Here is a 13264-nt window from a genome sequence, read left to right on the forward strand (position 1 = left end):
AAAGCTCTTCATTCCTTCCTGGCCCTGGGTTTTCCCATCAGTCAAACAGGACAAGGACATTGCTCCAGCCCTCCAGGCAGCTCAGCTGCTCCTTTGATTGTTTAATGGCTTCAAGTGCAGGTGCTGAGCAGCCCCAGGAGTTGTGAGTTTGGGGCAGTTGGGAGGGTGGGGGTGCAATGACCCCCCTGCCCCACTGCCCCCCACGGTCACTTGGCTCACTTGGGTGCTGGAAGGGGACATGACCTTGTTCTCCTCGCTCTTGGGGAAGACTCCAGTGGATGCCACGGGCACGGAAGAACAAGGACTCGGATGCAATTTGGATTAGCTAAACATTAAGCTCTGGCCAGGTGGAAATGAGCACCTGCAGCCCCGGAGCAGCATTCCTGAGGGCCGGGTCACAGGATGGGTGAGTACCTGTGCCCAGGGAGGGACCTGGAGCCAGCCCTCCACCATGGCTGAGCTCCATCGATTCTGCTTTTGCCTGGAAAGAGTGTTCTAAAAATTGCCAGTCTTTCCTAGCTAAAGTAGGTGAAATATTTATAAACCCATCCTCTAGAGAAGACCTTTTGCGTAAGCACCGACTGCTCCGGCTTTAAAACCCGCGCCCTCCCCCCGCCCCGAGCCATCCTGTGCCTCTTATCTCAGGGAAGGGGCAACTTTAATTGCGTTTCTCTGGGAGGGTGACACCTATTTACGGGCGCGGGAGACCGCAGGGACGGCTGGCAGCAGGGAAAAAAAACCGAGAAAAAAAAAAAAAAAGGAAAAAAAGGGAGATTTCTGGATTTCCTTGCTTGGCTGTGCTCTGTGTTCCTGTAGTTTAATACCGCGGGGTGCGCCCACCACGCAGAGGGGTCGCCCCACTTTTGGAAAGACGATGCGGGAACTGGGAGAGAGGAGAGGGAGGAAGAGGAGGAGGTGGAAAAGGAGGAGGAGGGGGGGACACGCGATGCTCGGGATCCTTCCAGCCCCCGAGGGATGCTCCGGGGTCCGCCGGGGCGGCTCCGGGGGCGGCGGGGGATGGAGAGGGGCCCCGCTCCGCCCGGCCCCGGAGGCGGAGCCAGCGCCCGGCGCGGCGGGCTCGGGAGCCACATCCCGCAAAGGAGGAGCGGGGCCGGGAGCGGGAGCGGGGCCGGGAGCGGGAGCGGGGCGGCGGCGGGGCCGGAGCCCAGCGCCGGAGCCCATCACCGCGGCCGCCCCGCGCCGCCGCCCACCATGTGGTGGGACGAGCGGGTGTCGGCGCGGTTCCGGAGGAACCTGCAGCCCACCCTCACCTACTGGAGCGTCTTCTTCAGCTTCGGCCTCTGCATCGCCTTCCTGGGGCCCACGCTGCTGGACCTGCGCTGCCAGACCCAGAGCTCCCTCTCCCAGATCACCTGGGTCTTCTTCTCCCAGCAGTTCTGCCTCCTGCTCGGCAGCTGCCTCGGAGGGGTCTTCAAGAGGACGTAAGCGCCTGGCAAACTCAGCGCACCTCCCGCGGGGGGCACCCGGCTCCGCACAGACCCCCCCTCCCCTACCCCGGCTCGGGGGCGGGCAGCTCCAGCTCCCCCCCCCCTCCTTTCCCGGGATTCGCCTCCCTCCCGCCGGCTTTGCCGGGATGCTGCGTGGGAAAACCATTCCCGAGTGGAGCGACCGTGGGCGTCGCGGAGGGTCCGCAGCCCCTGTCGCCCGAGCGCTCGGAGGGAGGGGGATTCCCGGCAGGAGCCGCTCCCGAGGGTGCCCCTCTCCTCCTTGGGTGGTTCCATCCCCTGGGAGAGGAGCTGCCTGTTCCTGGAGCCCGGCGCGGCGATAGCCTTAGTGTGAAGTTACAGCCAGAACTTCCCGGGAGGGGGTTTGTTTCTCCTCGACCTCGATTGTTTACCGCAAAAAAAAATATATATTTTTCGAAGCGTGTTTTTAACAGCCTCGGCGTCAGAAAGCGAGGCATTTGTCGTGCTTTCCCGGGAGTTTGGGCAAACACGTGGCGGGATGTGAGTGGGGGGCGAGGGCAGGGGCTGGGGGCGAGCAGGGAATTTGAGGGGCTGGTGAGAGACCCGGGCACGGCCAGCCACGGATCCGCACCGAGCCTTCCGTCCAGGATGTGTTTAAAATAAATAACCCGCGATGGCTCAGCCCTGAAGATCGCCGGAGAGGCGTTTGATTTGAGGCTTGGTGGCAGTTGTGAGAATCAGCTGATTATTTACATTGTCACCGGTCCTCCGGGTGGTGATGTAACGTGTCAGCTCCGCGTGTGTCTGATACGCGCCCCGTGTGTACGGGCGAGGAGGAGCCGGCAGAATTTTTTGCACGAATCCTTTAAAAATGCTCGTCGGGAAACGCTTTGTTAAACGTTTTTTTTTGCGTTTTCGCTCCTGGGGAGCGGTCGGCTGAAGGAGGAGGTGTTTGAGCACCTGTAATTTGCCGTCGTGGCACGTTGAAGTGCCCTGGCTGGAGAGGCAGGAGCTGCTCCGTGGGGCTGTGCCAGGTGGGGTGCCCAGGAATGGGAACGGCACGTGGGAACGGGTCTGACACGGATCTGAGAGTGCTGGGTCAGCAGGCAGAGCCTTTGCCAGCCCCCGGGGCTGCCTCGCATATGTTTGAAGGAGCAGGGAAGGAAAATGCAGAATTGTTTCCTGCTGTCAGCTCCTACCAGAGCTCTGGGTTCACAGATCCATTTGGGATTTTGTGCTTGGAGACTCCCAAACTTTTAACTCTGCAGAGGGGGAAGGAGTGTGTTCGCTGCGGAACCGGGATGTGTTTGGGGTTGCAGCCTCTTGGAGCACAGAGGTTTTGGGAAGTGCCTGTGAATCCCAGCTGAGGACTGACAGCCCTGCCAGGCAGGAGGGAGCAGTTTCAGATACTCGTGCTTGTGAGCATTGTGAGGGTTACTCACAGCCTGCCAGGGTACAAATGTGTGGGTTTGGATGGGAATATTAACTGTTCAGGCTCCAGGAGCTCCAGCACTGTCCCCTCTTCAGGGGTGGATGGATTGAGCTGTCCCTGCTGCTGAGGGTTTCTGCTTCTGGGCCTTGCCGTGGGTTTATAAATCAAATTATGCCTGCCCTGGTGCCAGGCAGGGAGGAGCACTGGGCAGGTCATCTTTTCCAGTTAGGACATGGAAAGCTGCTCTAGAGCATCCCAAGCGTTGCCTGCCTGTGAGCAGTGAGCCAAGTCTGGCTGCAAGCTGTGTGTGATTCCTGATGCCTGAGGAACACAGGCTTTGGCTTTTGCTTAAAATATCTATTGGCCTGAGAGATGGACTCGAGAGGGACAGCAGTGTTGTCACTGCATTCTGTGGCAGAAGTGGGTGGTGGGACCTCAATAAAGTTTGGTTCCTCTGACCAGAGAAGGTGCTGAGTGCTGGGCTGTGGTCCCTGCTCCTGGCACTGGGGACATGGAGCATAATGATGGCACAAATCCCTTCAATAAGAGCCTGGGCTGCCAGAACCAGCTCCAGAATTCCCTCTCACGTGAGATTTTTTGGGAAGAAAAAAGTCTGTCGTTGTGAGGTTCCCTGAGGGGTGTAGAAATAGTGGGTTTGCTCTGTGCTGGAGTCCTGGGTTTGCTGCTGGTCCCTCCTTTGGGGGTGCAGAGTCAGGGCTGGGGGGGAGCAGGATGTAGTTCAAGGTGTGTTGTTTAAACTCACCCTCAGGTTCACAACAGGCTGCTGCTCTCTGGTAACACCTGCTTGGGGTTGGCTGTTGTGACCAAGCTCTGCTTCAGGAAATATGGATTTTTCACAAGGTGTTTGCACGAGTGGGGTTGGGGTTGAGGTGGAGTGAGAGCCCTGGCTCAAACCCTGGTGCTGCCCTGTGGTTTTAGAGGCTCCAGGAGCACAGAGAGCCCTGGCAGGAGCTGGTGTCCCCTCCAAGGAACCCTGTGCTCCTCTGTGGGAAGCACCCTGAAGACTCTTTGTTTCCTGGTATTCCCTGGATTCCCAGGAGCTCCTGATGTGGTGTGAGGCTGTGTTGGGTGGGAGTGCTGGGGGGACCTGAAGCCCTCCCTGGGCTCAGAAACCCAAGTGGGAGGTGAGATTTTTGGGTAATCCAGCCCTGAGTTCCCTGGCTCTGCAAGCTCCAGGGGGGAGCTCTGTTCTCCTGCATCCCCTGCCCCTCTCCCTCTTGCTTCCCACTCTCCTTTCCCACGTTGTTGGATTTTGGGCCTGCTTGGTGAAGCTAAAATCACGCTCCCTCTATGCTGCTGTGCCCCACACACTGATGGCAGAAGCACCAAAGTGACTGAGCTCCTGAGCCCCGGGTTGTTGGTTTGTATTCAGAAACTGCATTTTTGTGTCCTGCCGAACACTTGCTTTTGCTCCCAGTGTTTGGGTCAGCCCTGAGCTAATCCCAGTGGTGTTCAGCAGAGAAGAGGAGGGGACTGCTGGGTCTGGTGCTGTGCTGGAGCCCTGAGGAGGCTCCACTCACAGTGACCCACACCAGGGCCTGGAGGGTGGGTGAGATGGGACCCTTTTACTCTCCTTTCATCTTTGCCTCGGGGCACCCCACAGCACATCAGCTGAGAGTGTTGCCCCTGTTCTCTCCCTGCCCTTCAGGCTCCCACCTTCTGCAGGTTTCAGCTCCAGCATGTGGCTGGTGCACACAGGACACTTCTCCCTGCAAGGGAAAACCTTTTGTTGCTGAGAGAGCAGCCCAGTGACTTGTGCATGTCAGGCAATGCTCCCTGAGCCTGGCTGTGCTTCCTCTGGAGACAAGGGGACCCGAAGGCTGATGTGAGATAATCCCTGCCTCCTCCATGTCCTCACCTTCTCCCCTCGGGGCTTTGGGGTTTTAATGATCAGTTTTGCAAGTCTGAGTTAGCCTGATTATCATTTTTCTTCTTGATGTGAGTGGCTTAGAAAATGCTCCCTGGGGGCAGGGAAAATGTGCTTGGAGCTGAAGGGAGCCTGCTGCAATGGGAACAGCCAGGGAAGGAGAGGGGGAGCTTTGCTGGCTGTGGCTGCAGGATTGACTGTAGAACTGACCATCCTAATCCTATGGAGATCAGCCTAAACCTTCCCTCAGGCCCTGTGATGGAGCCAGGGCGTGCTCTGGGTGGTCCTGAAACAGAGTCTGTGGCATTCCAAGACTCTGCTGAAGTGGAGCCTGCCCTGGGCACAGCCACAAAGCTGTGCTGGGCACAGGGGCTGGTTAGTGATGGGGACACAGAGGTGTCAGAGACCAGGCTGTGGCATGACAGCAGGGCTGCTTTTTAAGCCCTTGGGAGAGGTGAACTGGTTTTGCATCATCAAGACACGAGGTACTCTGGAAGTCAGGGGGTACCTAGTTTAAGGATGCTTTCAGGGGGGGTTGTGTCTAAAGGAATCCCTCCCATAGCTGTTTGGTGCCTCCCTGGGTGCTGAGCTGTGTCCTGCAGCTGCATCTTCAGCATCTGGCAGCAATTTCTTGCTCCCCCCTAATGCCAGAGCCAGGGAAGGGGCAGCAGGGCTGTGTTCCCCCCTGGGCTGCTGGTGTTTGCAGGGGGGTACGACCGCGTTCTTAACTTACGGCTGGAAGCAGGAATTTTTTCCCCACTGGGGCAAACTGAGGGGATATTTTTAGTGCTTATTAAGGCCACAACATCATGCACAATTAATGCCTCTCTCCAGTAAGGAAGGTGCTCCCCAGCCCAGCACAGGCAGTGCCGTGGTGGCTCTGCTGGGGCTGCGGGAGGGAAGAGGCGTTTTTGGGATGTCTCGTGTGCTTTTCCCCGTCACTCCCGGCCTTGGATGCACCAGCTGCTGGTGCCTCTGCCTCTCTCCCTCCTGCTGTACCCTGGAGAGAGCTGCCTCATCTCTCCAGGCCCGAGGCTGCCTCTCTCTCATTTGTTAGCTGCTCTTCCTGCCGTGACTGTGCACATCTCACATCTCACATCCCGCCCGGCTCCCGCCCTCCCCCAGAAATCCCACGCTGGCTCCCCGCTTTGCTGTCAGGGAGCCATCAGCAGTCACAGCCTGGTGAGGTGCTGTCTCCTGCAGCACGGGCTGGCTGATGGGTGAGCCAGGCTGGGCTGGGCCACGTGAGGAGGGCCAGGTTTGTGCCACCGGGCAGCAGAGCACAGCAGAGGTGCCCTTGGCCCGTTCCCCCCGCGGTGCTGTGGAAGTGCAGTGTCAGCAGGATGGGGAGGGTGCAGGGCCGAGTCCCTCTGGGGCTGCAGATGGATGAGGGCCACGCAGAAACACAGTGAGATGCCCAAGGCCAGGCCATTCTGGACGAGCAGGCAGGGCAGGAGGGGTGGCACCGAGGTGCCCAGCTGTGCTTCCAGCCTCTGCCTCCTCGTCGCCTTCCCCTGCCTGGCTGGCAGGGTGTGGAGCAGAGATGTGGATGTTCTCCTTGCTGGGGATGTATCTGTGAGCCCTTTGCTGTGGACAGACCCACACCCCCCATCAGACCCCAATTATTGCTAATTACCAGCTCACTAAGTGGGCTGCTGGTCATCACCCTCGGCTTCTCCAGGGTTTGTACCGTTCCCTCTCTGCTGTGCCTTTACGGTCCCATCTCTCTGCTGGTTCCAGCCCTTCGCTGTCTGGTCCCTGTTTCCTTCCTTCCTTCCTGCCTTCCCACTTGGCAGCTCCGGGGCCGCGCGGTGCCAGCCCGGGCGCTGCTCTCCGGCTCCCCCGGCTCCCACCGGGAGCTGCTGCCAGACCCGGGAGGGGACACAGCACGGCCACGTGGAGCCCCGGGGCTCCTCTGACGGACCGTGTGGGTCGGGGAGTGGCCGCGGGGCTGAATCCCACCTTGTGGTGCCGGGAGGAGAGGTGATGCTGCCAGAACACAGAGATGGCACAGGGCACGGAGAGGGAGCTGCAGTGGCTGCCCTGTGAGCAGGACAGGTCTGGGATGACACAGTGCTGTGGGTGCCAGCAGCTCTCGTGTGATACACGAGAGAGAAATGACCCAGAGCTGCTCAAAAGTCACAGTGTGGCCCCACCTGCCCGTGCCCACGTCCCTTTGCATCCCCAGATCTGCCCAGTTAGCCAGGGGAGGGGATTGTTTGGCCTGGAAACACACGGCCCGGGGGTTTGGAGGGATGGTCACTCAAAAAGCTGGGTGGAGGATCTGCCTCCTTGGGGCATCACCCTCCCCACAGGAGGTGGCAGTGCCCAGGGCTGGCTGTGGTGGTGATGTGGGGGCACTGGGGTGAAGGGTGGGTGGTATTTCCCTTCTCTTGTCAGAAGGGCACGTGCTGGAGCTGCACTGAGTTGGAGCTGCAACCTGTGGGTGCTTCTCCTGTTAATTCCTGCCCTGGAGCTGGGGGCAGGGGGCAGGTGTGGTGTGAGTGCTGCTCTGGTGGTACTAATCCTGTCCTGTCCTTCCTCTTCCCCGCTCTCAGGTTGGCTCAGTCCTTGTTTGCACTCTTTGCCTCCTCCCTGGCCATCTCCCTGGTGTTTGCCATCATCCCCCTGTGCCACAATGTGGTGGTGCTGGCTGTGGTCATGGCTGTGGCAGGGCTGGCCATGGGCTGCATCGACACCATCTCCAACATGCAGCTGGTGAAGATCTACCAGAAGGACTCTGCCATCTTCCTGCAGGTGGGTGTGGGGTCTGTGCCTGCCCTGGGGCTGGGCTTCCTCCTGGGAGGGAGAGGAGGGAGGGGCTCTGCCACCCCCCTGCAGAGCAGTGACCCCGCTCTTCCACTCGTGGGTCTCCTCTCTTGCAGGCCCTTCACTTCTTCGTGGGCTTTGGGGCCCTGCTGAGCCCCCTCATAGCCGACCCCTTCCTGTCAGACACCAACTGCATCCTGTCCAACTCCACAGCCAACGCCTCCAGCAACCTCCCTCACATCCGAAAGTCCCTGGTGCCCCACCACCCGGGCAACCTGTCCCACTACGACCTGCCCATGAAGGGCATGGTGGTGACCCGTGTCTCCTACGCCTTCTGGATCATGGCCCTCATCAATGTAAGTGGCTGGGATCTGGGAGTGGCCCGGGATCTTGGTTGGGAAGATCCCTGCTCCTCGGGTTTGGGGGGTGCTGGTGCCTGTTGGGTGCTCCTGGTGATGGGGAGAGGCACGAGGATGGTTGTGCTGGTCCACAGAAAAGGTTCTTTTTTTGCCCAGTGCCCGGGTTCCATCAGGGCAGGACTCTGCAGTGGTCAGACGGGGTGGGGTGGAGGGACCATCCTGCAGGGATTTGTCTGAGCCCTCTGGGAGCACTTTGTACCTCCAGCATCCCCTGAGCAGGAGTTAGACCAGCAAACTGCACTCAGACCCCCAGGTTCTTCCTCCCCAGTCAGCTGGGGAGGAGCTCAGGGCTGTGGGGACAGTGTGTCAGGAGAGGATTGTCCAAAATATTCACAGCAAAGTGCCCATCAGTGAACTGAAAGCTTGGTCAGGGTGTCTCTGCCTATTTATTGTGTTTCCTGGTGTATCACAGCAGATGTAGAGGCCCCGTGGCCCTTCCTTTGGAGTTCAGTGCCCGTCCTCTTCCCCTGCCCTGCTGAGTCCCAGAGGGGATCCCCAGCGAGCTGCTCCTTCCTGCAGCCCCTGGGCTCTCTTTTAGAATCCTAGAATAGAATCACAGAATAATTTGGGTTGGAAGGGCCTAAAGATCACCTCCTTCCACCCCCTGCCGTGGGCAGGGATGCCATCACCACCCCAGGTGTGCCCAGGGCCCCATCCAACCTGGCCTTTGTTCCCTGCCTCTGGTTAATACCCAACCCCAGCAGGGTGAAATGCAGCTGGTCCCTTGCCCAGCCTGGCAGGGCTGTGGCTGTGTCATGCCCATCTCCAGTCCCTCTGCAGCAGAGCTGCTGCTGCTGTCCCTGCCCTGGCAGCAGGAGCCCTCCCAGCCTGTGTCTAATGGTCCATGGAGATGTGGGGTGATAAGAGCACAGCCTGTTGGTGCAGGAAACATCGGCCCTGCCAAGTGGTGCTGTTCGTGCCAGGGCTGATGCCAAGCCTGGGGATGGTTCCTGGATGGGAACCCCTGAGGGTGGGAGGCCTGGGGTGCCCCGAGGGCAGAGCAGAGCCCAGCCCCTGGAGCCCTGGCCATAAAATGCTCTGTTTTCTGCTTATAAAGATCTGCCAGGGCAGGGACAGCTGAGCTGGTGCCCCTTTGCTCACCTGGGGAGCTCCTGCAGGAGAAGTGAGGGGGGATCCTGCCAGAAGGACCTCCTGGTTCCTGTCTCCTTCCCCTCCCCTCTGAAGCTCAGCCCTTGCCCTGCTGCCAAGGCAGGAGGATGTGTGGCTGCTCCTTCTCCCTGTCCCTGGATCTTTGACCACTCTGCACCGGGCAAAGGGAACGGGTTTCCTCGTGTTCCTCCCATTTTCTGAGAGTTATAACTAAAACTTACCCCAGTGCACCTCATGCAGGGGCTTTCACAGCTCCCTGAGGGGAGGAGAACAACAGGCAGGTGAAGGAGCTGGGCAGGGGCTGTAATGAGCTTCTGTGCAGAAGTAGCAAAAGAATGCTCTGCCTGGGAGGAGAAAGAGCTTTAATTACCTCCAGCTCTGCCTATGCCATGGGAAATGTGCTTTTAATTACACCGGAGCCTTATCTCCTTTGCCAGTCAGTTCTGGGCAGGCTAATTTAGTTTTGAAGCAGCAGTTTAATGCCTGCTTTGAACCCCACAGTGGGTCTGAGATCGGGAGCACTGATGGTGGCTGCCAGAGCCCCCTCTGTTCCCAGCAGTGTCCTGGGGGCATTTTGGGGCAGGATGGGACCACAGGCTGTGCCCAGCAGGTTGGGAGCTGGGCTCGTGCATCACGATGTGCTCCAGTGCCATTTGCTCGAGTGGGTGGTTTGGGAGTGGTGTGCCCACACTGAATGCACAATTCCCACACGCTGCAGGAATACCAGGAATACAGCAGGGAGTCTGGGGTGCTGGAGACCAGTTTTGGGGATGAGGGTTAAGGCAAACACAAATAGAGTGGGGGAGCTGGATGTGCACAGCTCTGGAGCGTGTCCCTGTGCCAAAGCTGTTATTGCCTTTCCCAAATCCTCACGGAGGGAACTGACTTTATTCCTTGTTTAAACTAAGCCAGCCCTGCTGGGGATGCTGAGCTCCAAACCTGCTGACCCTTCTTTGAGGTGTAAATATCAGGGGGGGAGATGATGGTGAGGGGTATTTAAACCCCCAGGGTTCCACAGAAATGGAAACTCGGAGCAGCAACTCTGTTTTAAAATGCTCAAACCACCCATTTCCACCCCAGTTTTCGCAGGGCTGTGTGTATTCTGACAAGGCACAGGCTGAAATGATTCATTTTGAGTTCTTGCTTTTTTTGTTTAAAGTGGAAGTGTCTCAATTTGACTCTGGCACAAGTGTGATGTGCAAAGCTTGTTGATGTCATTGAAGCAAAATGGCTTTGCTTTAGTAAAAATTCAGCAGCTCAACATAATCAAAACACAGGGCTTGGATGACTCCCCAGCCAAAATCTTTCGTTCTGAGAGAAAAAATTTTGCCTTTTCGTCCAGATTTGGAACGAAAAACAATATTTTAAAATTCAGTTTTCCCACAGAACGGAAATTTCATCATCCAGCCCGTTCCAAGGGGCTGGAAATCAGGAAAACTGTTCCTCTGAGAGGGATGTGTTTGTCCGGAAGGTGGTTTCCCAGGGGAAGTGTGGGACACTCCATTGTGCTTAGGTTGCTCCAAAGTAGCCTGGATACAATAGCAGGGAACGATCCCGTGTTCCTGGGGGGGAGAGACCGAAATAGCAGCTGGAGGGAAGGAGCTGGATTATCCCCACATTGTCTGTGGGATGCAGCAACTTGTTGAGCTCTGGTTAAAAGCTGCCAGGGGAAGGAAAAACCCTGGGAATTTGGCAAGTGGAGGCTGGAGTGTTGGGTCCTGCTGCCTGGTTGGTCCTCTGGCTCCCTCAGGCTCCTGGTGGGATGCTCAGGTGCCCCTCTCCCCCCTTTGGAAAAAAGGAAAACCTGCTGAAAAAGGCAGGAAAGCAGCAAAATGAGCCCAGGCAGAGAGTCTGTGAGCAAATGCCTGCTCAGGAGGGGGGGCTGGTGGGAGATGGGACTGGGGGTGCAGCTTGGTGGGGTTGGGGACGGTGTGGGACACTGTGGGTTCTGCAGGGAGGTGCTTTGGGGACCGGTGTCCTTGTTTTGGGGTTTGTGCTGTGGCTCATCTCCTTTTTCTGGCTGTTTGGGCTCCCTGCAGGGTTTGGGGGTTTGGGGAGCTCTTTGCCTGGTGCCAAACAGCCCAGACACAGCCAAGGCTCAGCCCCAAGAGAACCAAAGCTGCTTTAGGAGCTGAGTAACAGGATCCTGCCTGGATAAACAGGATAAACACGATAAACACAGTGGCCCTGCTTGTGTCCCGACTCCAGGGGCCAGCGAGGCTCATCCTCACCTCCCCAGCTGGGTAGGGGGGAACTGGGGATGGGGAGAGGGGCTCAGCACCAGCTCAGGGCAGTGGAAGGGACAGTCCCTGAGCTGTCCTTGTCCTGCAGTCAGGGCAGGCTGCTCCTCCAGGAGGGATTTATCCCTTTGCTTGGTGAGACCTGTGTTTGCTCCTCTCCAGCTGCCCATGTAAGAACTGTGTTCTTGCTGCTCCCTCCCCTGTGCCCACCTCAGATCCAGGGCTGGACCCTCCCATGGGCCAGGTGGTCCCCCAGGTGAAGTGCCAGAAATGGAACAAAAAAGGCACCTAAAGCTCTAAAGCAAAAGGGACCTGCTTGCCCTAGAGATGAGGGTGTGGAGAGCAGGGATACACCTCCACTTTGGGAATTGGGGATTCCCAAAACAGGGCCCTTTTCTGTGGAGACACCAAGTGCTCCTTAAGGCTGGAAGTGCCCAGGGCCCTTATCTGTATGGCCAGTCCCTCTGCCTGGGTAGATTTTTTTTTTTTTTTTTTGCAAAATCTGCAATTTAGAAGAATAAAAATCTGGTCCTGACCTCCGGAAGGATCAGAACTATCAAGCAAATGCGTTTTTCTTCCATGGGACCGAACTAACTGTTCCTATTCCCATTGTTCCCAGAACAATGAAGACTCGTAAATGAATTGAGGGCGAGAGGGGCGGGGTGGGGTGTGTGTGTGTTGGGGGGGAATTCTCCATACATTTAAATCGTGCCACGAGCCAACAAAAGGCAGGAAATTTGGAGCTGGAGCTCACACTTGCTCGCAGACATGTAGAAAACAAGGGAATGAGCTGTCACTTAGGATTTCCTGGCTTTTTTTTTCCCCCCTCAGCCCGTGGCAGAGTAAACACCGCCGGGTTGTGACGGCGAGGGGCAGGACAGCTCCCTTGGCTCCCCTCTGCTTTCTCACCAAAAAAAAACCAACAAAAAAAGAGCAATTCCCTCCGGGCTCGGAGGCACCAGCGAGTCGTGGGAGTGTGCAGGGAGCAGGCTCATCCCCCGGGAGCGCCAGTGCCAGGGAATCTGGTGCTGCGGCTGCTGCCTGGTGGGGGCAGAGGGCAGGGACAAGGGTGTTGGCACCGGGCAGGAGGGGAATGGTGGGGTGGGACTGCGGGGAACGGGGCTATCCTGAGCAGGGAGCATCCCTGGACAAACAGGGAATGGTGGGGTGGGACTGCAGGGAACGGGACTGTCCCGTGCTGGGAGCATCCCTGGACAAACGGGGGATGGTGGGGTGGGACTGCAGGGAACGGGGCTGTCCCGTGCTGGGAGCATCCCTGGACAAACAGGGGCTCTCAGGCAGCCCCAGCAGTGCTGGGGGCTCCCCTGCCCTCATTCCCAGGTCCAGAGGGGCTGTTTAGAGTCGCTCAGCTGTAGCTGTGCTGTCGCTGTTGGCCCGGGAACCACGAGCTCATCTCTCAGGAGATGCTGAGCAACCTCTGCTAATGGCCGGGGATGTGTCTTGGAGCAGTTTGCTCTTCCCTCGCAGACAATTCCAGCCACAAAAGGTCTCCCGTTAAAACTCCCCCCGGGCAGAAGCTGCTCTATTGTTTTATTCTTTGGGCAGAAGTGGCCAAATGTTGGACCCTGGAAGGTTTTGGTGCCTCCTGAGGTTTGTATTTGGGTGCCTTCTGTTCCAGTGTCCCTGTTCCCAATGCCAGGTGAGTGGTTCCCATCCCACAGGACTGGCTGGAGATGCCCCAGCAGATCAGGATTTCTCTCCACTTGCTTTATTTTTCCCCCCTGTCTGCTGTCTCCCAACAAGCTCCATCCCTCGCACAGGGGCTCCTTACCCTCACCTCCCATTCCTGACCAGCTGGGTCACCAGTCTGAGTCGTGAAACCCTGCACAGAAATTATCTGCTATTACATCAGAGCACAGAATAAATAACCAAAACTGTTTTATGCCAGGTGACATTTGTTTTAGGCTCACTTCAGACTTTTCAACGAAATAGAAATGCGTGTGGGTAAATAAAATAAA

At 57.7% G+C, this 13264-nt stretch overlaps 1 protein-coding gene across 2 annotated transcripts in view; it reads left to right on the forward strand.

Moving 5' to 3' along the window:
• MFSD4A (major facilitator superfamily domain containing 4A) overlaps positions 1 to 13264 on the forward strand; it is a 23335-nt gene continuing 10071 nt past the window's right edge. The window contains exons 1-3 of one of the 2 annotated variants that reach the window (XM_051808856.1): positions 1 to 406; positions 7306 to 7504; positions 7633 to 7872. In XM_051808856.1, coding sequence (XP_051664816.1) covers positions 354 to 406; positions 7306 to 7504; positions 7633 to 7872 — 492 coding nt within the window. In that variant the 5' untranslated portion in view covers positions 1 to 353. Of the gene's footprint in view, positions 407 to 1149; positions 1443 to 7305; positions 7505 to 7632; positions 7873 to 13264 lie in introns of those variants that run through there. The other variant, XM_051808855.1, reaches the window with a different exon arrangement.

The sequence above is a fragment of the Manacus candei genome, unplaced genomic scaffold, assembly GCF_025592945.1.
Source record: "Manacus candei isolate 608988 ecotype Guabito, Panama unplaced genomic scaffold, ASM2559294v1 h1tg000073l, whole genome shotgun sequence".
Classification (NCBI taxonomy): Eukaryota; Metazoa; Chordata; class Aves; order Passeriformes; family Pipridae; genus Manacus; species Manacus candei.